This window comes from Mobula hypostoma, chromosome 20 (assembly GCF_963921235.1).
Source record: "Mobula hypostoma chromosome 20, sMobHyp1.1, whole genome shotgun sequence".
NCBI classification, from domain to species: Eukaryota; Metazoa; Chordata; class Chondrichthyes; order Myliobatiformes; family Myliobatidae; genus Mobula; species Mobula hypostoma.
In genome coordinates this window covers 38,479,015-38,506,888 of record NC_086116.1, presented here as the reverse complement: position 1 = coordinate 38,506,888, position 27,874 = coordinate 38,479,015, and the positions used below count along the sequence as shown (strand labels likewise).

Below are 27,874 nucleotides of genomic sequence, written 5' to 3'. Positions count from 1 at the left end.
TTAAGGGGAAGTAGTGAAGATTGCAATGGACATATTTACTAGCAGATGTACTACACACAAGACTCAGTGGAAGATTAGCCCAAGCAATTGATGGGAACTTATTTTTTTCTTTCTTCTCTCACTCTTTTAACTTAATTGTTCAAATCCAACTAATAAGTTAGCACTGAGCATGTGAACTTTGTGCTTTGAACCCCCCCCCCACCAAATCCTACTGTTTCAATGCACAATATTTGTTACAGTATTTTACATCATAGCTTCAACTATGAAAACAACAAATTTCACGACATATGTCAGTGATATTAAACCTGATTCGGAGTCAACTTGCTGCTTCTTGGACAGAATCATGGCTAGGAGCACACAGTCCTGATGAAGGGTCTCAGCCAGACCATCGACTGTTTATTCCTCTCCATCAATGCTGCCTGACCTGCTGAGTTCCTCCAACATTTTGTGTGTGTTGCTCTGGATTTCTAGCATTTGCGGAACCTCTTGTGTACATGGATAAGGAGTTTTAGGGGAATATGGATCAAACATGGGCAGATGGGACTTACTTGGGTAGGCAACGTGGATGAGTTAGGCTTTGCTGTAGTTCTCCATGATTCTGCTTGGACCTTCACGTGCTGGCTACATAAATTTAATAGTCTGGAGAGTTTGAGTAGTGATACGATGTTTGTGCAGGGAATCACTTGGCTCCTTTGGAGTTCTTTCTGCACTCCTTAGCTGAGAATTTAGTATTGGAGCCATAAATACACATAGTGGTCACTTTCTTAAGTACAGGAGTGGAACGTATTGTGGTCTTCTGTTGCTGTAGCCCATCTGCTTCAAGGTTCGATGTGGCGTCTGTTCAGACGCTCTTCTGCACACCACTTTTGTAAAGGATAGTTATTTGAGTTACTGTCACCTTCCTGTCAGCTTGAACCAGACTAGCCATTCTCCCCTGAGCTCAATCATTAACAAGTCATTTTCACCCACAGAACTGCCACTGGCTGCATGTTTTTTTTTGTTTTTTGCACTATTCTCTACACTCTCTAGAGACTGTTGTGCGTCAAATTCCCAGGAGATCAGCAGTTTCTGAGATATACAAACCATCCTGTCTGGCACCAACAATCATTCCACCGACGAACTCACTTAGATCACATTTCCTCCCCATTCCAGTGCTTAACCTGAACAACAACTGAATGTCTTGACTACGTCTGCATGTTTTTATGCATTAAGTTGCTGCCACATGATTAGCTGATCAGATATTTGCTTTAATGAGCTGGTGTAGCTAATAAAATAGCCACTGGGTGTTTGTACAACAAACATGTTGAAAGTGGAGGTGAGTGGCCACAGTAATAAAGACCAACCGAAAACCTCAGGCCTTCCTCACTGAGAAAAAAATAGAGAGCAGTGTTCCTAAAGGAAATTTTAAAAACTTCAGAAGATAAATTGGCATAAGAGGACTCAAGCTCAGGATCATTGCCAGGTAAATGAAAGGTAAAAATGTAAAGGCTATTTTTCACTCATCCATACACAAATGATTTCTTATAGCTGGCTATTGGGTCACCTAAATTGAGTCACATCAATATTTAAAATGTTGAAAGGACATGATTAAAAAGCTGGAAAGTGGAATTTGAGCACATTTCTCTTTAGAGTTGGAATCAGCGGAGATGCTCTGGGCCAAATGATCAACTGTGTCGTTTTTAGTTTCAAAATGCTTGGGTAGGATCCAAAAATAGAATGTACATTATTTATTTGTGTGAGAGCAGATACAGTTACTCATATCACAGCTACTCCCAATCACTGATTGTCACTGAATACCGTGACCTATCTTAGTTCCCGTCAGGCAATACCTCTGTATTAAAGTGCTTGTCCTTGGATTAAGATCCTTCTAAACCCTCAAACACGTTTATCCTGGTCCAGCCTTGCACCCCTTTTTCAATGCTCAAGTTGTTCGCTATTGGTGACCATCTCTTCAGCTGCCAAGTACCTCATCTCCTAAATTCCCTTCCTCAAATCCTCCAGTTTGGCATTGTGTGCCTCCTCAACATCTTCCCCTTTGGGCACTGTCTTGGCATCGAAACTTGTTTGTAGTCTTGTGAAGTATGTTCAGATTCGGATTAAATTACTTATCACATGTACTTCAAGCCATACAGTGAATCGTGTTGTTTGTGTGAACAACCAATACAATCTAGGGATGTACTGGGAAAAGCCCACAAGTGTTGCTGCACATTCCGGCTCCAGCATAGCGTGCCCACCATGTTCACAGAAAACACAAGCAACAGCAAAGCAAGCCCCTTCCCTTCCTCCCATGTCGACAGTTTGTTAATAGTGGCAGCATAAATGTGGATGGCCCAAGTGTGCTGTCGCATCTTTTCTCAACTTGAATGCTTTCACTATTTTACACAGATAAGGCCCTCACATTTGCTGACCCTTAGTTATCCTGCACCAGGATTGGGCAGGTCTGGTTCCTTGAACACTCAGAGCATAAGAGTTTCTGATACCGTAGCGTAGAGAATAGTGCATCACCTTATAGCAACAGCGATCATCGATCGGAATTCAATTCAAACCGCTGTCTAAAAGGAGTGTGTTCTTTCTCCCCTTGATTTGTGGGTTTCCTCCAGGTATTCCAGTTTCCTCCCCATTTCAAACAGGACATATGGTTAGGGTTAGAGAGTTGTGCCACATTGCCAGATTCAGGAACAGTTATTGCCCTTCAGCTGTCAGGCTCCTGTGTCAGTATGGATAGCTTCACTCACCTCATCACTGAACTGATTTCACTGCCTGTGGATTCACTGTCAAGGACTCTACAACCCATGTTCTCAGTGTTATTTGTTTGCTTGTATATTTCTTTATTTTTATTGTATTTGCACAGTTTGTCTTCTGTTGCATATTGGTTGTTTGTGAGTCATTTTTGTGTATGGCTTTTCGTTGATTCTATTGTATTACTTTGTTCCACTGTGAATGCCTGCTAGATAATAGAACCAGGGAGTATGGGTGGACTCTTGCTGCCAACACTTACTACTAGGATACCACAAGGAAATTAAAATAAAACCATTATAAAGCATTTCATCATTAAAGCATCTCAGAGCATTTCACAACAACAACTTTCTTTTTTTTTGGAACACAGTGGCTCTTGGCAGCTGCTCTGCATCAACAACATCTCATAAACAGCAGTGGTTTGAGGGATTGTTTCATATTGATTTAAAGAGGAATTTGGCTCAGAGCAGCAGTAAAACTTTGGGGCTGCTGCAGCCCTGCCTGAGTCATTGGAATGATACCTCAGCTTAATGTCTCACACTTCCATCCGTACAAAAATAAGTCAATAAATCGTAGGAATGTAGGACAACGAGGGGAAATTTGATAGAGGTGTACACAATTGCCAAGAACAATCTTGGTTGTGGAAGGATCATGATTGCCTGCTTTACGTAAAGAACAAACAAATACAAAATTATGAAGAGTAGAGCTAGGGTTAATGGATAAAACTAGAATTCAAAGTCATAGGTTAAAGGTGAAAGGTGAAATATTTAAGGGGAAACCTGAGGAGGAACTTCCTCGCTCAAAGAGCTATGCAATTGTGGGCCAAGCTGCCAGAGAAAATTGTGGCTGTGGGTTTGAATTCAATATTTAATAGAGGTTTGGATAGATACATGGACGGGAGGGCCATAATCCATGATAGGACTAGATAGAGTAACTAGATGGGCCAAAAACCCTGTTTCAGTGCTGCAGTGGTCTATGACTAATCAGACTTACAGAAAAAACAAACTGAACCACGTGAAATTTTTTTTTAACTGCTGATGCTGGAAATCCATGTCAAAGGCAATTTTCTAAGAAGTATTCAACAGGTCATGCAGTATCCACGGAAAGAGAAAGAGAAACTGTTAATTTTCCCTTTTATCAGAACCGGGGAATGGAGACGAGTTCCTCACACGGTGGGACTTCGTGCATCTGCTTTGGATTTTGGCCCAGTGCAATTTACTGGAGTCTAGAGCTGTGCACAGTCAGGATTTGCAAAAGGATTTGGGAGCTCTGGAGTTGGGGTGGACATACAGTGTCAAAGAGTCATTCAGTATGGACACAGGCCCATCGAGAATGTACCAACCACCGCGCTCCAACTCACTAACCCTGCACGAATTCCACTTTGCTCTCCCTACATTCCTATCAAGCTTCCTTCAGATTCTACCACTCACTTGCACAATAGGATCAGTTTACAGTGGCCATTTAATCTCCTAACAATGAATATAAAAAGAAGGCGCTAGAAAGAGATGTCCAGTCAGTCAGCATCAGGAAAAGAACTTGGCATTGCAAATGTAACCCTTCAACAAGACAGCCTTGAAGTCCAGCGATTGTCTGGAAGCCAGTTTATGAACTCAGTGCTGCCCAACTGCTTTCTGTTTATTGCAGTTGATTCCAATATCGTTTTTAAAAACAGCTGTGGGGGTAATTTCCAATCCCTCCCCACTTGCTCTATTCCCCATTCTGACCTTCCACCTCTTCTCCCCTAACCCCACCTTTTTATTCTGGCATCTACCCCCTTCCTTCTCAGTCCTGAAGAAGAGTCTTGACCCAAAACGTCATTTCCATAGATATGCTGAATAACCTACTGAATTCCTCCAGCATTTTTTGTGTGTTGCTTTAAACATATATTGTAGGTTCCAGGGTTTCTTCAGCATTAATCACAAAGGATACATTTATATTTTTGACTTTTTAAAAAAGGACTGAATCAATGAACGTTCTCCCACCAATTCCTTCTTCCCTGCTTTATTTTGACCAACGTTCAGAGAGGTAAGAGATAAATAATGAAAAGAACCGTGGACAAAAACAGGAAACATTATAAGCTGGCATTTGCAGAGCAGACTATTGTCATTGTAGACCAAATCAGAACTGAACAATCTTTACCTAAAATGGTAGCCATTTTATTGAAAATGTTGATTAATCGGCTTCTGTGCTGCAGTCTGTTGTATTTACATTGCAAGTTCCCCACACTCTGAAATGCAAACTTCTGCAGGTTTCTTTGTAAAATCCTCCATCTCAGAGAGCTGTGCTGGCCTGTCACTGAGTATATTCCAAGCTGAGATTTTTGGTTGCCTAAATATTAAGGGGATCATGGATATACAAGCAGCATCACGTTTATTATTATTTAACTATTTATGGTTCTATTACTATTTATTATTTATGGTGCAACTGTAACGAAAACCAATTTCCCCCGGGATCAATAAAGTATGACTATGACTATTATCACAGACATACTTGGTGAGATTTGTTGTTTTGTGGCAGCAGTACAGTGCAATACTTTAAAAAATGACTATAAATTACAAGAAGAAATATATATAAAAACTAAGTAGTACAAAAAGTGAGGTAGTGATCCTAAGACTTAGGAGCAGAATTAGGTCATTCAGCCCATCAAGTCTGCTCTGCTAGTCCATCATGTCTAATTTATTATCCCTCTCATCCCCATTCTCCAGTCTTCTCCCCATAACCTTTGACATTCTTACGTATCATGAATCTATCAGCCTCCACATTAAATATATCCTCTGGCTAAAGAAATTCCACTTCATCTCTGTTCTAACGGAATATGCTTCCTTTCTGAGGCTGTGCTCTCTGGTCTTAGACTCCCTCACTGATGGTGGTCGGGAGGAAGCTGTTCCTAAAACATTGAGTGTGTGTATCCAGGCTCCTGAAGCTTGGAAAATGAACAGCTCCTACATTTTATTATGTTCTCATAAAATCCTCTTCCATTGGCTTCATAGAACTTGGATTTCAGAAGCAAAGTACGAAGTGCTTTCACATTACTATATTGGGAGTTCAGAGCAACCTCCCAAGGTCCAGTTTTTATTCCTTTCTCTTTTTAATTATGAGCTGTCAATCAGCGACAACCATTTCTTTTCTTTCAGGGAAAGGCTCAGCGGGTACCAAGAAAGCTGTTCTCTGCTTTGGCAACGGAGAGATTTGTGACTGAGAGAGGATTAAGATAATATTGTTCTTTTGTCCCAGTTAAAGTCGATCCACAGACGTCAGCAGTGACAGACAGTTCTCATATTTATTTCAAATTTCCAGCATTTCCAGTTTCTGTAACTGCCCAGGTTCACCTGTTAACTAGATAGTAGCCAAAGCATTGTGTCAGTCTGACAAGTTTGGTCCTCACCATATCACTGACATCCCTTTCCTTTCTTTGTGACTTGAAACAGACTTGTTTCCTCACTTTTCTGGTTCCAAAGAAAAATCACTGACTTGAAACAATAACAGCTTTTCCCTCTCATAGAGTCATAGAGTATTACAGCACAGAACAAAGCCCTTTGGTCCATCTATTCTGTGCTGGTCTGGTCTTCTTCCAGTCCCATCTAGCCTGCACACACACCATATCCCTCCAAACCCCTCTTAAAGGTTCCAATTGAACCTGCATCTACCACTTCTGCTGGCAGCTCGTTTCACCCTTGAACTATCCTCTGAGTGAAGAAATTTCTCTTCATTTTCCTCTTAAATATTTCACCCTTCACCCTAAACCTGTGACATCTAGCTCTAATCTGATCATCTGTATACCCTATGGATGTATAGAAGGTTATGGGAGGTACAGATGAGCTGAATATCTTCAGATTTTTTCACACAACCTAAGGGGAAAAGGCTGCATGCATCCACTCTATCTATACCTCTCTTAACCTTCTACACCTCAATAAGATCTCCCCTCATTCTCCTACACTCCAAGGAATAAAATCCTAACCTGTTCAGCCTTTCCCTATAACTCAGGTTCTCAAGTCCCAGCAACGACCTTGTAAATTTCCTCTGCACTCTTTCAAGCTTATTGAATTCTTTCCTGCAGGTAGGTGACCATACCGCACGCCATACACTAAGTTTGGCCTCACCGACTCCTGTACTCAATGCCCTGATTTACGAGGGGCAATGATTTATGAAGGCCCCTCTCCACTGACCTCAGGAGTATTTTTATTTGTTGGCAGGTTTTTGGTTTTTCTTGCACTAATTACACCCTGCTAAATGTGGCCTGGTTGTTGTGTGTTTCCCCTAGGAATGAGTGCCTTGCAGTTACAGAACTTAGCGACCCTAGCAGCTGCTGCAGCCGCCGCACAGAACACAGCAACCACGAACGCCAACCCGCTCTCTGCCGCCACAGGAGCACTTGGTGCGCTGACAAGTCCAGGTAACCTGATTTTTTACTCAACTCCGTCCAGACAAAAAAATATATCTGGTTGATCTCCTGTGGTGTTGCTCACTGGATGATGTTTGGTACTCATTATATATAAAAACAGTGGAACATTGAACCAAGGAATGACAATTTAGTAGGATGCTTGCAACAGTTGCGAACATTTTATGATTGGCTCTGGTCAGAAAATTGTAATTGAGTTCTGTGGATGGTATTGACAATAATGGGAGTATTGCTAAAAATGGGCAATGGTGTAAAATTGGATATAAGTTTTTTTTAAATGGCGAAGAATAGTGCAAAAAAAGACAAAGATTCAAACATTGACAACGTAGATAATTGGTGTATTACGGAGTGGCGTGGTAACATGATGCCATTCCACACAGGCACTAAGATCCAGGATGAATTAAAAATTGATGGAGCAGCTGCCGAAAAGGCTTGTTCACGTAACACACAGGGGTGCCCCACATTCGGGTGCCACAGTAACGCCATTACAGTGCCAACGATCTGCGTACAATTTCACCGCTGCCTGTAAGAAGTCTGTACGTTCTGTCCGTGATCATGTTAGTTTCCTCCAGGTACTCCAGTTTCCTCCCACTTGCAGGTTAGTAGGCTAATTGGGCAGCATAGTCTCATTGGGCCAGAAAGGCTGTTTACTGCACTGTATATAAATTTAAAAAAAATAAAATTACTGCCCAAGATATGTATATATAATATATCTCCAGAGGTGTACATATTTCAGGAGTGATGTATACTGCCACAGCTAATATCACCAAACCCAATATTTATGCAGCAGACTCATTCAGAACATGGCAACAAGTCATGAGTTCTTGTTTTAATGTATCTTTAAGTGCCCATTACCCAATATGCCCAAATCATGTAATTTATTGGCAACCTGGAGACCTACTTGAATTAAATGTCTTGTAAGGCAAGCACATCAGCTCGGGTGGTATCGCTGCTTCAAATTGTGGTTAATTCCTTACAATATGAATACGGTCTGACCTCAGTCTAATCACATTAGATGTAAGCGTAGCTTAATTTAGTTGGACAAGCATCCTCTGGGCAAATTGTCAATTCACAAGAACTTTGCCACCTGTTCCCCCACGATTCAGGATTCCAGTACAACTGGTGGACCTCTCCATCTTTTATTTCGGTATGAATAACTTCCCATGTTCTCCCCTCTTGCAGGTAGCTCTGCAATGGGCGTCAAAGCCAAACATTTTAGCTTCAGATTACAAGCTCCGTCACCGTCTATTGTGGAGTCTTATGTTGTTGAACCTGCAGAGGAGGAGCCATTCTGTTATGCAGATAGCAGTTTGCGTAACGCTAATACAGCGCCAGTGACCCGGGTTCAATTCCTGCCGCAGTCTGTAAGGAGCTTGTACGCTCTCCCCACAGCCGTATGGGTTACTTCAGGATGCTTCCACATTCCAAAAGACATATGGGTTAGTAAGATGTGAGCACGCTATGTTAGTGTCGGATTTCACTATATATTTTGATTCACATGTGACAAATAAAGCTAATCTTTAAAATCTTTTTAAAAAGGAGTTTATTTCTCAGTAACATGATCTGTCATAACCTCTAAGTTTAAGCATCTGAATCAGGTTTATTGCCTGACATCAGTCATGAGATTTACTGCTTTATGGCAGTAGCGCCATGCAGGCATAACAAATTGCTATGTTGTGATATAGAAATAAATAATAGTGCAGAAAGGGGAATAGCAAAGTAGTGTTCATGGACTAAAATGTTCCTAAAATGTTGAGTGTGCTTCCTTAAGCCCCAGTCGCTCCTCCCTGATGGTAGTAATGAGGAAAGGGCATGTCTAGGATCGTGCATGTCCTTCATGGTGGATGCTGCCTTCTTGAGGCACTGCCTTTTGAAGATGTCCTCGATGGTGATACGCAGTCAGGAAAGAATATGTGCATTCCCTGTCTCATGTTCAAATTCCTAGAGGCATCAGGTTAGATACATGCAGGTAAACATGCTGTTGGTAACTGCTCGCTCCTTCCAGCTGACGAACCACTGCCTTTGCACATTGAGCAAAGTATGGAAAAAACATAGAGTGTAACAAGGGCACAGACTTTGCACTGGACAAGGGATTAAAGCATCGTCAAGTGCAGAGGGATATGACTGCCACACTCAGTTTGCAGCTGTTGGTGAGGCAATGCGTTTTGCCTTGACATTCAATGACACCAAGTCCCCCGTTAAATCCTGGCAGTCACCAGCGACCACTGAACTGGCCCAGTCCCACAAGTATTGGCTGCAAAAACAGGTCAGGGGCTGAGTATCTGGTGGTGAATGACCAAAGCCACTCCCTTATCTACAAGGCACGAGCCAGGAGTATGAGGGAGTCCTCTGCGCCTGCCGTTGTGAATGCAGTTCCAACAACGCTCAAGAAGCATAACAACAAGCAGCCCCATCCATCAATTGTATTCACTCTCTCCACCACCAGCCCATTATGGCTTCTGTGTGTACCAGCTACAAAAAGACTGTAGTAACTTCCTCAACAGAACCTTCCAAATAGATCAGTGATTAAAGATGATCTTTATTTGTCACATGAACATCAAAACATACATTGAAATGCATCGTTTGCGTCAAGTCAAATCAGTGAGGATTGTACTGGGGGGAAGCCCACTTCCAGTTCCAATATAGAATGCCCACAACTCACTAACCCTCACCTGTACATCTTTGGAAAGTGGGAGGAAACCCCAGCCCCCAGAGGAAACCCACACGTTCACGGGGAGTACGTACAAGCTCCTTACAGTCAGTGGTGGGAATTGAACCCTGATCTTACAGCTGGCGCTGTAAAACATTGCACAATGCACCCAGACAAATCTTCCAGGCAATCTCGGTCACCCAGAGCTCTAACAGCAGTACGTGTGTAGAAACACTGTAATTTGCAAGTTCCTCTTCAAGTTGCACGCCATCATTATTTGACCAATCCTTCACTGGGACCAACGTCCTGAAACTTCTAATCAACCAATTTGGAATGCTTTTACCAAAGTGCAGAATTCCAAATGGTGAGTTAGCAGCAGCCTCCTAAAGATACCCAAGGACAGATGATAACTGTTTGCTTTACATTCTTCCCATGACTGTGTGGGTTTGTTCTAGGTAAATCAGAGTTAGGTTTCATATCACTGGCATTTGTTGTGAAATTTGTTGTTTTGCAGTAGTAGTACAGTGCAATACATAAAAAACTACAAATTACAATAAGAAAATATACTGTGTGTGTATATATATGTAAGTAGTACAAAGAGAGGGCAAAAAAGAAAAAAGTAGTGAGGTGGTGTACGTGGGTTCATTTTCCGTTCAGCAATCTGATGGCAGAGGGGAGGAAGCCGTTCCTAAAAATGTTCAGTGTATGTCTTCAGGCTTCTGTAACTCCTCCTTGATGAGAAGAAAGCATGTCCTGGAAGATAGGGTCCTTAATGATGGATTTAGCCTTTTTGAGACACTGCCTTTTGAAGGTGTCCTTGTTGCTGGGGAGGTTAGTGCCCATTATGAAGCTGGCTGAGTTTGGTGAGGGTGCTCCAGTTCGTTCCTACATTCCAAACTCTTACGAATTAGTAGATCAGTTGGTCATATGAGTGGCATTGGGCTCCGTGGGCTTGTTAAGCTGTTAACGTGCTGTATCCCTAAATAAGAATAAAGAAATAAGTAAATTAGAACTTGGCAGAGAGTATCTCCAAAGCCATTGTTCCTGTATAATCATTGTGCTGTGATCTTACACAGTACCAGAGTATCAGCTCTCTTGTGTGGGCCTATTGTTTCCCAAACTATTTTCTTCCCATAAAAATCCAAACCACCCTCAAGGCCCAGTGTTGTGGGATTACATTAATAGTTATGGCCAAGAGTCAAATCTCTGAATGGGACTTCAGTCTCCTTGAATATTGCTAGTCAGTTCTTCTGAAACGGTTGAAAGGTCCCTCTGTGGAACTAGCTGAGAATTTGGGTTTCAACTTGAAATTGACTATAATTTCTCATTGTTGAGAAGGAATAAATTTAATGTAGCATGTCACTAGTGTGACAGTCCATAACTCACTGGAGTCAGGTGTGTGTTGCTAAGTGTATGGAAGGGTGGAAAATGTGTGACTCAGGAGAGTTTTATGAGTTCAGAGTTTACATTTGCACTCAAAAGTTTCAGAAGTGTTGCTGCTATGACTAATGAGCGTGGATATTTTTAGGTTTGAGCTCTGGAAAGAGTATGCCTGAAATGGAATGTTGTTGATCATACAGTCAAATTGCAAGAAAAGAACCGAAATAAAAACAGAAAATGCTGGAAATACTGAGCAGAAAGTAATTGACTTCGCTCAGGCTTCAAATACATTAAACACACATTTTAAATTTATTTACTTATTTAACGATTCAGTGCGGAATAGTCACTTCCAGCCATTGAGCTGCACCACCCAGCGACCCAACTTCTTAACCCTAGCCTAATTGCCAGACAGTTTACAAATGACCAGTTAACCTACTGACCAGTATGTCTTTGGAATGTGTTTGGAAACTGGAGCACCCGGAGGAAACCCACGTGCATCATGGGGAGGATGTACGACGTCCTTACTGACAGGTTTGCAATTGAACTTCGAACTCCCAACACCCTGCGTTAGTCGTAGCTCTAACCACTACACTACCGTGGTGCCCTACCTGTTGAAATTTCTGGCCAACATTAACACATATTCTGCGAGTCGAAAACTGACAGTGCGGAGAACAGCCTACAGTGGTTACTCTTCCAACTCTTGTACCTCCTGGGTGGCATGGTGGCATAGTTTAGCATAGTGCCAATACAGCACCAGCCACCCAAGATCAGTTCCTGCAGCTGCCTCTAAGAAGTTTATATGTTCTCCCCATGACTGTAGTGGGTTTTCTCCAGTTGCTCTGGTTTCGTCCCACGTTCCAAAGATGTACAGTTAACAGGTTAATTGGCCACATTGGGATAATTGGGAGGCACCGGCTCATTGGGTAGGAAGTGCCTGTTACCATGCTGTATCTCTTAACAAAAACCATTGCACCGAGGACCTCTCCCTCGTCCCTCACCTTTCCACTCCCTTTTGGCAATATCTTCCAAAAATACCATGCTGCTGCCAACCCATCTGCAGAAAATGCTCGGTCCTATCTCACCACCACTTTTCTCAGCCCCTCTAATCTTTAGATTCCACAGCAGTGGATATTGCAGGCAATTTCAAACTCCTGGGAGTGCACATCTCACACAACCTCTCACAGTCCCAGAACACATTCCACATAATCAGGAAAGCTCACCAACACTTCTGTATTCTGAGGTGGCTGAAGAGAGCTGGACTATGCATTTCTATATTCATGTAATTCTATGGATGGGCAGTAGAGACCATTCTAACAATCTGCATCACTGCATGGTATGGAAACTGCACTGCGGTAGGTAGGAAGGATCTGCAACAGGGTAGTCAAAACTGCCCAACACGTCCAGGACATACACACGGAAGGTGCTGGAAAAGGGCCTGTAACATCATGAAGGATCCCACCCACCCTGATCATGGACTGTTTGTCCCACTCCAATCGGGGGGAAGCTATGTAGCATCCACACAGGACTACCAAACTCAAAAACAGTTAGTTTTCCCCAAACAGTAAGGCTAATCAACACCTCCACCCACCAATGCATCCCCTCCACAACCCCAACCACCTCTACTTTATCATTTCCTGTAAGAGTCACCTTATGTACAGACTCTCCTGTACCTAGCATCACTTTATGGGCATACAATCAATCTATGTATGTAAGCTATCTTATGTATTTATATTTATCGTGCTGTTTAATATTATTGTATTCTCTATCTTACTGTGTTTTTTTTTTGAAGTGTGTAATCTATCTTTAATCTCAGTAATTTTTATCCATCATGCCACACTGATGAGTACAATTTTCCTCCAGCCAAACACATGGCCTCTATTTCTCACCACAAGCTCTGCTCTCCAGGCGCATAGTGAAACAGGACCAGACTGCCGATAACCTTGACACTGCATTGACCAGGACATAAATATGCAACCACATACCCGTGTCATTGCGAAGATCACCTGTTTTCACCTCAGTGACATATTCTGTAACTGCCTATCATCTTTCTACAAAACCTTTGGTTCTTGTCTTTTCAATCTCTTGATTGAATTTTCCAGCCCAGTTTTCCCCAACCAATCCTCCAGAGTTTGAAGGTCACCAATCAGGCATAAGAGCTAAAATAGACCTTCCCTCATTCATGGTTGATCTATTGCCTGTGCTGTAGAACCCTTGATGCATTGTTCTGTCTTTGCATTGAAGGTATTCAGTGTTTTCAGTTTTCCTTCCCCTAAGGAATGGGGAATTGCAAGGAAATTCCTCCTGATCACTAATTTAAACAGAAGTCCCTTTACGCTGAAACTCTCTGTCTCTTTTCTAATCCTTGCTGAGACCTGTTCACTTGTAATCTTCGCACCTGTTGATCACTGTAAAGCAGTGACTCTGTTTTAAAATTCTTGCTTTCAAATGACTCCTTACCCCCTCAACTAGCTTTATCTCATCCCTACCTTTGTAATTTCCACCATCCCACAAAAGATGACCATGTTCTCAGCCGTCAAAGACCTCGGCTTGAAATATTGCTCCCTCGTTAGTATTCCCACCAGTCATGCAGGAGACTGCAGTTCAGTTCCCCGATGGGGAGACAGTATACTGGTGCAGCACAGTAGCGTTGCAGTTATTGCAAAGCTTTTCAGCACCATCTTAACACTGGAGTTCATTTCCATCATCAGTCTGTAGTTTGTACGTTCTCCCCGTGAACAAGCGGGATTCTCGCGGGTGCTCCGGTTTCCTCCCTCATTCCAAAGATGTACGGGGTACGGTTGATAAGTTGTGACGATGCTATGTTGAGCCTAGAAGTATGGCAACACTCGCAAATTGCCCAGCATAATCTGCACTGATTTGATTAGATGCAAAGAACCTTTTTCACTGTGTGTTTCAATGTACATGTGAAAAATAAAGCTATTCTCTAAATTTCACTTTCTCTTCTTTCCTCCTTTGATAACCCTTATGTCCTATCACTGTCCAACCCACAGCTTACTGATGAGGCTTGTTGTCAATTTTTGTGTGATCAAGCCCCATTGAAGTTACCACTTAAGTACAGGTTATACGGCTGCTCTGAGCCTTAAGTCTATCTATACATGTAATCAGGTCGTTGGCTAGTGGAGCAACATCTGCTGCCGAACTTATCAGATCAAGCAGCATCAGTGGGAGGAAAGGAATTGTTGACGTTTTGGATCAAAGCATACCTCTGGATTGAGTGGAGATAGGATAGGGACCAACCTGGCCATCTCCCTTCTCCACTCTTGATTCTGTCACATGGTTTTGACTCAAACTGTCCACAATTCATTTTAGAGAACCTTTAGAGAGGATGCAGCGGAGGTTTACCAGGATGCTACCTGGACTGGAGAGCATGTCTTCGGAAGATAGGTTGAACGAACTAGGGCTTTTCTCTTTGGACTGAAGGAGAATGACAGGAGACTTTTGATAAAGGTGTATAAGACGATAAGAGGCGTTGATAGAGTGGGCAGCCAATACTTTTTTCTTTGGGTGAAAATGGCTGATACATGAAGCCATAACTTTATGAGGATTGGAGGAAGATATAGCGGGGAATTTCAGAGGTAGGGTTTTTTTTCACTGAGTGGTGGGTGCGTGGAAAGCACTGCCGGGGTGGTGGTAGAGATAGATACATTAGGGACATTTAACAGACTCAGGTACATGGATGAAGGTAAAAATGGAGGGCTGTGCAGGGTGAAAGGGTTAGACTGATCTTGCAAACGGTCAAACGCTCTGCACAAAATCATGGGCCGAAGGGCATGTAGTGTGCCGTACTGTTCTGTGTTAATTCCTCTCCTCCCACCGCTGAATTCTTCCAGCAGATTGTATTTTGCTTCAGGTCTCAGAATCTGTTATCTCTTGTGTCTCCTTTGGCCAGTGGAATACTTCGATTGAGTGCAATCTGATAAAATTGCAACTTCACGTTTCGTGCATGTGGAAAATCAGTTGCTTGCACATTTCATTTTCACTCTGTGTGAACTATCTGAATTTTCCAGTGCAGACTATCATTTGGTTTATTGTTTCTTTAAATGGACTTTGTGAACACCCTGGATTGACTGGTATAAAACCTTATCCAGAATGACATGTGGGGTTTAACAAAAGTAAATGCTGCTTCTTGTCAAGCCCAAGCTGTTCTAATGCATCACTTAACGTAGAAAGTACCAAGGAGTGGCACTTGACTAGATACAGTTCCAGTAGCGAATGCATCATTTTCTAATTCTCCATGGCCAGAAGAAAATCTGTTATCAGTGCAAATGGCTGCAGACTCGCTGTTAACTTCAATGCAGTTGTGCTTTCAGAGCCTTAAGCCCAAAACCCAATGTAAGTTCCAGTGTTTGCACTGGGGTATAGGCTCTGCTGTCAGAAGCACTCTCTGTTGGCTGAGGCATTTAAACTGAACCTCAGGGGGATGCTTACAATGGCTCAGCCAACTCCTCAATAGATGCAGAAGGATCTCCTCACCACCCAACCACCCTTTGTTCCTATCACATAAACAGTTCCCCACACCATCTCCACATATCACATCAGATCATAGGATCTTATCTGTCCAACTTGCTTCCTGATGGCCATTTTCAATCTTCATTGTCAGCCCCGTGAACTTGCCAAGACTGAAAGGACAAGAGATTTGTCATGTCAATCTGGAACTAGAGACCAGTCAGTGCTGGGAACCCAGTCTGGGATTTTCTTTAAAGTGTGAGACTACTCCAGCCAAGTTAGGAATGATTAACACATCAAGCCTGGTGCATGCTCAGACATCTGCACTAAATCAGCGCGGACTACTGGTTAGGATCTTTGGTTTTAGTTCACATTGGAAGCTCAGCTCACTGGAGCAAATGGTATGGTTTAGTATTGGAGCCTCTGTTGAGTCATTCCTGTGCTGTCTGTTCATGAGTTCACTTTTGGCTGCCAATAACATCTTTTTGTTTATTTCTGTTGTGATCCTAAAAGAAGCCAGTTGTAAATCAACTGGTGCAGCCAAGCGAACAAGATCATTACAGATAAAAACAATGAAATGTAGGAGTTGAGGGATGGAATTTACACTTAGAGTGAGGTAAGAACGGCCCGAGCTTTATTTCACCATTTGTACCACTATGCATATGAGACAGTGTGATACGCAGAGTGCAGGGTCATGAGCCACAGTGGACCAGGCAGGGGACATATGAACAGTGTGAGTAGGCAGAGCGAAGTGAGGGTGAACTTCAAGGGCACAGAGGCAGCAGGCAACCAGGGGAAGAGCGCGGAGGTAGCAGGGTGATCCGAGGTGGAAATAGCAAAGCAAGAGCGGATCTAGCGGGGTGGAGCTCAGGCAGACGTGAAAGGGAGTAAGGCAGACCATAAACAACAGGAATTCTGCAGATGCTGGAAATTCAAGCAACACACATCAAAGTTGCTGGTGAACGCAGCAGGCCAAGCAGCATCCGTAGGAAGAGGTGCAGTCGACGTTTCAGGCCGAGACCCTTCGTCAGGACTAACTGAAGGAAGAGTGAGTAAGGGATTTGAAAGTGGCAGACCATGTTGGATGAACCAAGAGTAGGGATGGATGAAGAGTGGGCAAGGATCACATGGTAAAGCAGGGAGAGGAGGGTGCAGGGTATACAGGATGATCTGGAGCAGGAAAGGCAAACCTGGGGCGGACCCAGTGGGGTGGAACTCAGGCAGACCCAAAAGGGAGGAAGTCCAAAACAAAATTCAACAATTGTAAAGAAATATGTATCAAATAAAGTTGGTGATTAAAGTACAAATGTGGGATAAATGTGCATCAATACATAAATACCAATATGTATTTGGAATGTAAAAGCTTTATAAAAAGTGGTTTAATTCCTGCAGTGCAGTGACAGGGGTATTAGATAGAGGGAGGTGAGGGGGAGGCTAGCTTGACTGCCTGGGGAGAAAAGTTTAAGATGGATTGAAGTTTTTGTTTTAATAGCCCTATAGAGCTCTCCAGAAGGGAGCTTTTGGGAAAGGGAGTTTGCATGGTAGACAATACCCACCCTGCAAACTCTAATTGTTGATAAGCTGGTTTATCAAAAGAAAGCTCAGCTCCCCGGCACAGGCAAGTCATCCGCTGCAGGTATAATAGGGCTTTTGGATGTTTCTGAGAAATGTGGAACATTGGATTTCCCTCATATTTAATTATGTTTAACTTACTGATGCAATATGCTTCTGTTCATTTGCCTCCCAGCATAAGGAAAGCATTTTGTTTCAAAGAAATTGTCAATTAAGCATAGAATCATTTGCCTAGAAAATGGATCCATTTGCATCCAAAGTATCTTGTGTCTGTTTTAACACAGTTGTGCCCCATCTGGTTGACATTCCCCATCAGATAATTGGACCAGACATTTCTGTGTGTGGTTCATGTTGGCTTGGAGTCACTTCCTCCCAGTCATTTGCATGTGCGACTGAAGTGATTTAAGATAGACAGCACTCGATACTTGATTGGTACTGAAACTGGTACAAAAATGCATAGCCCATGATGTGCATTTTTTTACCACTTGTTGAACAAGAAGGATATCCAACACCAAATATGAGGTGAATTAAAGAGACTGTTCCGGAATGTCAATATTCTGCTTCTACGTTGTGCGTGGCAGCTGGCAGTATTCTTTCACCTTGTCCTTATCTACCTGCATAATGGTCCATCCTACAGTGTCTGGGGGACACTGCATCCTACAGTGACCTCCGGGATGGCACATTCACGTCCCATATATTGGAGAAGGGAAAGTGAGGAGTGGTGGGGTGGGAGGGGGTTGTTTACAGGACACAATAACCTTCAGCCCTTTGAACAGATGGAGAGTTTACTCTAAAGTTTTAATACACTTGCCTGGAGGCAATAACAAATTAATTGTGATATCCACAGGAAGTTGCTATTGAGAATCATTCAGGGCGAGCTTTAGCTTTCTAAAAATGAGGAAAACACCCAACAAATCAAGCTTCAGGATAAACATTATTTTTGAAATGTAAACACGAGGAAATCTGCAGATTCTGGAAATTCAAGCAACACACATAAAATGCTGGTAGAACACAGCAGGCCAGGCAGCATCTATAGGAAGAGGCACAGTCGACGTTTCGGGCCGAGAAGGGTCTTGGCCCGAAATGTTAACTGTACCGCTTCCTATAGATGCTGCCTGGCCTGCTGTGTTCACCAGCGTTTTGTGTGTATTTTTGAAAAGCATTACTTTTGGTTTATATTTGCGGATCCATGATTGGGTATTGAGCGCAGTATTTAGCACACCAAATCTAATTGTTGAAACACACATTGAGGCCATTCCTCCCAGCACGAATATACTAGCTCTTTGAAAGAGTTGCTATTCAATCCTACTGTTTCTCCACCTCACTGTTGCACCAACCCATTTTTCCTTGCATCCCAAAATTGGATTTCCTTTTCTGGAGTATCCAGCTCTCTTTTGTTTTGGATGATGCCACTGAATTTTCTCTCTCCAGCCTTTCAGGCAACCCATTCCAGATCTTGATTAGCTGGGCTCTTGCTCCATGTAATATACACTCATTGGCACTTTATTTGGTAGAGGAGTGGAACTCTGTGCGATCCTTTGCAGCTGCAGCCCATCAACTTCAAAGTTTGATATGTTGTGCGTTCGTAGATGCTGTTCTGCATGCCGGCCTTCCTGTCAGTCTGGCCATTCTCTTCCAGCTTCTCTGATTAATGGGGCATTTTTGCCTGCAGAACTGCCACCCACTGGATGCTTTCTGTTTTTAACGTCGTTCTCTGTAAACTATAGGCACTCTTGTACGTGAAAATCACAAGAGATCAGCAGTTTCTGAGATACTCAAACCACCCCATCTGACACCAACAAGGTCACTAAGATCACATTTCTTCCCCTTTCTGATGTTTGACCTGAACAACACTTGAACCTCTTGACCATGCCTGCATGCTTTTATGCCTTGAGTTTCTGTCATATGATTGATTGGTTGATTAGATATTTGCAGTAGTGAGCAGTTGTACCTAATAAAGTGGCCTCTGAGTGTACGTCCAGCCTCAACGAAGTGAAGGGAGATAGAAAAATAAGGCACATTGCTCCATAAATGCATTGAAGCAATATGAACAATACAGTGATGTTGTCACTGGCCTTGATGTGAACATGCTCAAGAGACAAATTCTTACTGCTGTTGTTGCATTGTATTGAAGAATCCCCTTTCTCTTAAATTATCAAATATCTTTTCAAATTTGTCTCAGTGATGCATGATGGCCTTGATAAACTGCCAGGTAACCTCACTCCCACACCACAGATGCTAGAGTTAATGAAATACTCCACCCCATCCCTCCTCTAACCACCTCTACTGTATCAGAGACTGCATCAAAGATTAATGCCTACAAATGATTGTGCTTCGTACAGGCACCCAGGTGAAGGAGGAGGTGCGTCAGCCAGAGAGGCTGAGAAACAGCTCCAAAAATCAGCTCAGCTGAAATTCCAGTGGCACAAAGCCTCCAGTCATTTCCTCCGTGATTGCATTTTATTAAACAGTGCTATTATGCAATTTAAGGTTTGTTCAATCATGTCAGTCAGTCAATCTTCAGCCCTAGAGGTGGCTTGAGGCTTTAAGAAGGTGAATCCAGTTGTAGGCAGTGTCTGCAGTGAGTCAGAGCTTGTACACTTAGCAGTTTGATTGCTAATTACACCATAAGGTAAAGAAGCAAAAATTAGGCCATTCAGTCCATCAAGTTTGCCCACCATTTGATTGTAGCTGACTTCTCTTCCCTCTTAAGCCCATTCTCCCCGTAACCTTTGACACCCTAACTATTCAAAAACCTATCAACCTCCTCCTTAAATATACCCAACGGCTTGGCCTCCACAGCCATTTGTGGCAAAAAAATTCCACAGATTCACCACCCTCTGGCCAAAGAAATTCCTCCTTGTCTGTGTTCTAAAGGGACATCCTTCTGTTCTGAGGCTGTCTCCTCTGGTCCGAGAATCCCCCACTATTGGAAAGATCCTCTCCATGACCACTTTATCAAGGCCATTCAATATTCGGTAGGTTTCGATGAGATTGCCCGCACCCCAGTTTCATTTTCTAAAATCCAGCGAGTACAATAAGCCAGGAGAAATCAGAACTTAAGCAAGGAGCTCTAAATGATTCATGACAGTCATTAAATTTGACCCTTTAAATTTATTTCTCCTCATCGTCATCATTGGCAGCCATCGATCCCAGGGGATCATGGGTTTGTGCCTCTGGTGGACTGTGTCCTCTCCAGGGTGCAAGCCTGGGCAGGAAGACTTGAAGCACCAGCTGTTGCCCATGCAGCGAGTTCCCCTTGATACAGTGTTGTCTCAGAGATTGCTGGAGTGAAGTTGTAAACAACATCAAACCCAGGACCCGGGCTCTGGATTTCTTCCTCAGGATTTAATCCCAAAGCCTTTCCCATGGGTGGAAAGGCAGCAGAGGTTTAAAATCAGAGTTTTCCTTCTCCTAGGTGGGCTGCCATGCAAGGCTGATGAGCCCCACCTGCCCGAAGCAACTGGTTTTGAAGTGCCAGTGGTCCCTTGTCGGTAGAAACAGTTCTACTGGGCTAATAGCTAAGCCACACATGAAGGCCAAGAGTTGGACTTGGTTGTCAGAGGCTGTTAGAGATACACACCATTTGGAGCACTTTATAGGTAGTGGGAGTTTATCCCCACTACCACCCCTGGCTATGACAACCTTAGGAACCATTTCCCTTAGCTGTACCTCATAAATGCAAAACCAAGAGTGGTGAATCTGTGGAATTCTTTGCCACAGGCTGCTGTGGAGGCCAAGTCGTTATGCATGTTTGAGTCAGAGGTTGATAGATTTTGGATTGGTCAGGGCATGAAGAGATATGGGGAGATTGGGGCTGAGAGGAAAATTGGATCAGCCATGATGAAATGGTGGAGCAGACTTGGTGGGCCAAATGGCCTAATTCTGCTCCTATATCTTATGGCCTAAAACCATTGTGAATCACACTTAGGGGGTGATTTCTCAAGTCCCCTAGAGTCAAGGTCAAGTTTATTGTGATGTATACAAGTCCACATCTGCACAGGTGAAATGAAAGACTTAGGTGCAGCAGCATCACAGGCACATAACGTCAGAGACGAGACTCACGTGTAAAACATAAATTAAACCATCACTCAAGATTATACAAGAAAGTTCATAAGAAGTTCTGCAAGAAAGTTACTCTGCATTTCCAGCATTCCTTGTGTTTAAGAAAGTACACACTTGGAACAAAAAGATGAAGGGAGCCTGAAGTGGTCTCAGTATTGCTGTGCTGAGATAGGTTGTGCAAACATCACTTCCTCCGTGGAAAAATTGTCCCCAACCACGTTGCTGTTCTGAGTAACTACCCAGCAAGTAACTGAATGGTTGAAGAAAGTAGCTGTCCTTGAACCCAGTAGTGTGAGACCTCAGGTTCTAGAAGTCCAGATAATGCAGGACCCATTTAACTCTATCACTACTCTGAAGTGCTGGTGACACATTCATGTCCCTGTGTTATTTGATCTGGCTCAGTTTACTCCCTTCCTTCTTCCTTCAGGGATATTGTGATCAGTTAGTTCAAAGCAATCGAGGAATCAATCTTGTGTCCTATAGAGAACCTTCCTAGTTTTCATCTACATTGATTCTTTTCAGCCACAGAGTTCTTTTCAGAGTTATCCTTGTCCACACCGCTGTTCTGATTAACCAGCCAACATGCAACGCCTTAGGAAATCTATAGATGTCCAGACCATAAATTTGATTGTCAAAGAGAGAATTCTGCTGAGCAAAATTATAGTCCTTTAAATTCATTACCGGTTTGCTCTTAGAGGCTTTTGTTTTGACTGGGGGAGGTAGAAACGGAAATTAGAAGAGTAAGGAATTTTGATTGGAAATTTCCTCTAATTGTTATTTCTCAACCACCATCTTTATGGCCAAGTAAATGTCTATAAATATCTATAATGGCCAAGTAAATGTCTATAAATGTCTATAATGGCCAAGTAAATGTCTATAAATCTAAACTCTTTTCACTGATTTATTGTACAACATGATGTACATAAGAAATAGGAGCAGGAGTAGGCCATCTGGCCCATTGAGCCTGCTCCACCATTCAATAAGATCATGGCTGATCTGGCCATGGACTCATTTCCACCTACCTGCCTTTTCCCCATGACCCTCAATTCTCCTACTATGCAAAAATCTATCCAACCTTGTCTTAAGTATATTTACTGAGGTAGCCTCCACTGCTTCATTGGGCAGAGAATTCCACAGATTCACCAGTCTTTGGGAAAAGCAGTCCCTACTCACCTCTGTCTTAAATCTACTCTACCGAATCTTGAGGCTATATCCCCTAGTTCTAGTCTTACCTACCACTGGAAACAGCTTTCCTGCTTCTATCTTATCTATCCCTTTCATAATTTTATATGTTTCTATAAAATCTCTCGTTCTTCTGAGTGCAAATGTTTAGATGGTTCTTTGCTACACTCTGCATAGAACTAGCAATCTGGTGGGGTTGAATTAACTCCCGCATCAACTAACTTTTCCCTCCACCTCCCCCCCACCCCATTTTCCCTTGAATGGCTTTCCTGTCAATCTGGCCACAGGATGGGTTGATTGGTGATTGATGGATTGATGATATTTTTCAGAAGGTTCTTCAGAAGTCTAAAATGAGGCGTAAATCTTGTGATTACAGCCATGTTATTAAGTGTTCAGAAATAACAGTAACGAACTCACTCTACTGTAAGTAAGAATGAGGGAGAAGAGAACAAAGAATAAAGAAGTCTTGGTCGTCTTACATTCAAACTAAAGACAGATAAAGAATTCCTAGATAAGATCAGTTTATGAAACAGTTGGATTTATGGTGTGACACAGGCTACAAAGAAACTACAGAAAATAGAGAACCAGCTACACCACAAATTGCTAAACATTCACTGAGCATTTACAAACAGGTGATTATGCAATCCTATGAGCAACCATAAAGAAAGTTAAACTACGAGAAAAATGACTATTTAGACTCTAATCCAACAGGAGGTCTTAAATTTGTTCAGTCTAGACATTTTTCCTCGAGCTGCAGGACACATCGGGCTGGGAGACTGGTGGAAGGTGGAACAACTTTCTGACATCCTACAGGGAGTGTACACTGTAGGAGAGGGTGAAATTCACCTTGAGTTAAATGTGAAGTTTAATAGCATTGGCACACTGAATACTTCCGCGGAACTCATTTCCATTGACTTTGGGCGTAATGAACCTTCAGTACAAATTGAGGGCCAGTGTTCATTCTGATAATCAACCCATCAGTTTTGAATGAGAATCTCACTGGGGAGCTCTTTAAACCGTAAGAAGCAGAAGCACAGGCCCCTGAGGCTGTCTAACTTTTCCTGAATTATTATCTGTGAAGACGGTGTCCTTCCACAAAACATCTCTCCATTGTGTCCCTGTCAGTAGATTTTACTCTCCTGCACAAGTAATGACTCTGGCTTCATTCAGTTTTATTGATCAGTACGGTGTCTGCTGTCATCTGATAAGAACAGTGACAGCACTCACTACACAGGTTTGCTTTGGGCTTTCAGTTGGATCAGATGTCTGACAATGTGAAGCATTTGGCCTCCTCATATTGGATTTGCTGAAGTTTTATTTTTCGTCGCTTTACCAATCGCTGTAGTCTCCTTCATGGGCGGAGCAATTGGCCACTGTAAATTGACCCTAGGAACTAAGTGGTGGAATAAGAATCGGGTCTATTATCACTGACATAGGTGATGAAATTTGTTGTTTTGTGTCAGTTGTACAGTGCAAGACATAAAAATCACAGTAAGTTCATAGAGAGATAGATGATTAGATAGCTAGAACAGAGAGGGAGAACAAAAATGGAATAGTAAGGTAGTGTTCATGGACCATTCAGAAAGCTGACAGCAGAGAAGAAGAAGGTGCTCCTGAATCATTGTGTGTGGGTCTACAGGCTCCCGGGCATCCTCCCTGACAGTAGCAATGAGAAGAGGGCATGTCCCGGGTGGTGGTGAGGGTCTTTAATGATAAAGCCAGCGGATTGAAACTTGGGGAGAATAACATGGTTCAAGGTTAATGATAGTTGATGCGAACTGAGTCACAGAGAATTACAGCTCAGAAACAGTTATTTATTGAGATACAGCACGGAGTAGGCCCTTTTAGCCCTTCGCATTATGCCCCAATTTAACCCGAGCCTAATGATGGGACAATTTACAATGACCAAATAACCTACCAACCGGTATGTCCTTGGACTGTAGGAGGAAAACAGAGCACCCGGAGGAAACCCATGTGGTCACGGGGAGAACGTACAAACTCCTTACAGGCAGCAGTGGGAATTGAACCTGGGTCTCTTGTACTGTAAAGCATTGTGCTGACCGCGACACTACTGTGCCTCTGCTTTGTCCTATCAACCTACACCTGGGCCATACCCCTTCCATCCGTACACTTATCCAAACTTCTCTTAAATTTTACAATCAAACAGACATCCACCACCTCCACTGGCAGCTTGTTCCACATTAGCACCACCCTTTTCATGAAGAAGCTCCCCCTCTTATTTCCATTAAATATTTCACCCTGAACCCATGACCTCTAGTTCTGATCTCATCCAACCTCAGTGGAAAAAGCCTGATTGCATTTACCCTATCTATACCCCTCATATTTTTGTATACCTTAATCACATCTCTCTTCATTCTCCTACACTGTTTTCCTGCTGTGTCATTCCTATTATGACTCATAGTTCTGCCTTCCTCATTTTCAGGCCATATTATGCCCTGATTTCCTATATACATGGGACTGTTCAGTGGTTACAGACGCCTCTGTATTTTTCTGGAAAGTTCTTGGCTTCGTTGGCAGGTTTCATATTACTTGAATCTGGCTTTCTGATTGGCTAATGTTATCAATGGAATTTTTGTTATCAGTAGTCTTGTACAGTACAAGAAGACCACACCTTAGTCTTTATCTTTCCTCTTGCTCTTTCTTTAGACTCTTTTCCCCACCCTTTCCTGCTCTTCCCTTTGTCTGCTCCTCTTTTCCTTTTGGCTCTCACCATTCTTCTTTCCTTCTGTTTGCTCTTGTAACAGTTCATAAAACAAATATAGGCAACAAACTTTATGCCTCATTCTTAACTCCCAGCGAAACTTTGGATTGCAAAAGGATCAGGATCCAACATGCGGGAGAGTAGAAGCAGACTAGCACTTCCACATAAAGCACCTTTCGCATCTACCAGTGCCTGAGTGTACTTTAAGGACAGTAGCCGTAGAAGGAGTAGCTCTCTTTCCGTACTGCATTAGACCGAGTGGGCATCGAAAGGATGTTTCCAATAGTCTGGGACCAGAGGGCACAGCCTCAGAACACAAGGATGTCATTTAGAACAGAGATGAGGAGGAATTTCTTCAGCCAGAAGGTGCCGAGTCTGTGGAATTTATTGCTACAGACACCTGTGGAAGCTAAAATATTGGGTATATTTAAACAAAGGTTGGTAGGGAAGAAAGCAGGCTTGAGAAGGATAATAATCAGTCATGAACAAATGGCAGGGCAAACTCATGGGCCAAATGGCTTAATTCTGTTTATGGTATATAGAGTGCCTGGTACCTACTTTATGAATTATTTTTGATTTTTGTAATGGTGTATACTTACAGTCTAGATTAGAAGCCTTCAACTTCTTTCCAAGCAATACACACAAAATTCTGGAGGAACTCAGCAGGCCAGGCAGCATCTATGGAAAAGAGTAATCAGTTGACATTTTGGGCCAAGACTCTTCATAAGTCCTGATGAAGGATCTTGGCCTGAACCATTGACTGTACTCTTTTCCATTGTTGCAGCCTGGCCTGCTGAGTTCCTCCATATTTTGTGTGTGTTGCTTGGATTTCCAGCGTCTGCAGATTCTCTCATGCTTGTGGAGCTTCTCTCCAACATGATTTCCACAGTTAATGTTTAGAGTGATGGCTGTGTGTGTAAACAGATCACACTGTCACCAGCAGGCTAATTCACCTTGAATGGGGCACGCTTACATAGCCGGTTGCTGTTAGAAGTGCAGATTTTCTAATAGAAATAACCCAAAGGTGGGGCTCAGATCCCCAGTTGCTTGGTTCCAGTGCAAAATTCAAAGTTCACAGTAAATGTATTATCGTATACTAACTAGAGATTCATTTTCTTGTAGGCATTCACAGTAGAACAGAGAAATTCAATATAATCAAAGAAAACTAGACCCGAAGACTGACAAGCAACCAATGTGTAAAAGTCTAACTGTAAATGTAACAATAATTAAATAAATACTGAGAACATGAGTTGTAGAGTCCTTGAAAGTGAGTCCATAGGTTGTGAAATCAGTTCAGGGTTGAGGTTATTCACGTTGGTTCAGGAACCTGAAGAACTGTTCCTGGACCTGGTGGTGTGGGACCTCCTGCTTTCTGACAGCAGCCAGAAGAGAGCGTGGCCTGGACGGTGGGGTCTTTGCTGGATGCTGCTTTCTTCTGGCAGTGCCCAGTGGTGGGGAGGGCTTTGCCCAATGCTGTAAATATAATCAGCCAGTGGTTCTGGCTTCTGAGTGTGGTCCTGTGCCCTTATCATTGTGCTGGCTTGAAGCAAGGCATCTACTGGGGTGTATAGCATACAGAAAGACAACACCTCGGGCAAAAGGGGAAAGTGTTTGTTGTCCTACAGAGGCATTTGAAGGAGTAACGCAAGCACGGTACAGTTTAGCCGGGATGTTGTGGAGCTCAATGGATTTCCTGAGGAGGTACTGCAACGGGACATACGAAAGAGATATGTTGTTACATAAAATAATGATTTAGTAGAGAAAGTGGAAGCGGTCTGCACCTGTGCGTGAATGTTTTTACGTTTGTTCCCGCAGTGCAATGGGGCAACAGCAGTCAGCAGTCGATGCCTGGTACGTACTTTATGAATTATTTTTGATTTTTGTAATAGTATATTCTTATACAGCATTTGCCTTCAACTTCCTTCCAATATGAACTCTACGGTTAACACTCAGAATGGTGGCTCAGTGTGTGTGTGTGTGTGTGTGTAGATCACACTATCACTGGAGGATAATTCACTTTGAGTGGGGCATGCTTACCCAGCCGGTTGCCATTAGCAATACAGATACAGATTTTCTAATGGTAGTAAGCACAGGTGGTATGAGTTTACAGTGACAATCCTATCTACCCTACCGCCCCTTTCACCTGAAGACCAAAACTTGACTTGCTATGTAAATATATTTACATCCTCACCAGTTCTTGCCTGTTTTTTTTTGACACATTTATAATGGAAACTGCCTATATAAACTTGTTTTACTGTAATACCCTCCTCCCACTACAGGAAGAATTGCAGCACCAAAGGAGATCGACTGATATATTTTGACTTGACAAAGTTTTTATAATTTTTTATATTGAAGGGGTAGTATTAGAAGCTGAGGAATAGGGAGAGATGGAGGGGAAGCGAATCCGACTCAACTAACTAGACTAAAATACTAATGGTGAATAAGTAATAGTCCTGCTGTTTATGAATTAACTTATCAAATTATTTTGTTCTATCATTGGCTACCTGTTCTACTTGCCAAGGTCCTTAAGCTGTGGAGTTGCCTCTTTGAACCTGTCCATCTCTCCCCTCCAAGAAACTTTAAATATCAACCTCTTTGACCCAGCTTGTCTACTGGATATGGGAGCCCCAGTTTATTTTTTAAAACTAATTTTCATGTAGAATTGCGGTGGTTGTTTTACGGCAGCTAGGTAAATGAAATC

At 42.7% G+C, this 27,874-nt stretch overlaps 1 protein-coding gene across 27 annotated transcripts in view; it reads left to right on the top strand.

The window, feature by feature from the left end:
• The window catches only part of celf2 (cugbp, Elav-like family member 2), a 1,121,102-nt gene that overhangs the window by 1,073,245 nt on the left and 19,983 nt on the right, over nucleotides 1–27,874 (top strand). For 22 of the 27 annotated variants that reach the window (XM_063072708.1, XM_063072701.1, XM_063072709.1 and 19 more), the window contains 2 exons: nucleotides 6,998–7,129; nucleotides 26,989–27,024. In XM_063072708.1, the coding sequence (XP_062928778.1) occupies nucleotides 6,998–7,129; nucleotides 26,989–27,024 (168 nt within the window). The remainder of the gene's footprint in view (nucleotides 1–6,997; nucleotides 7,130–26,988; nucleotides 27,025–27,874) is intronic. The other 5 variants (XM_063072700.1, XM_063072699.1, XM_063072718.1 and 2 more) reach the window with 1 other exon arrangement.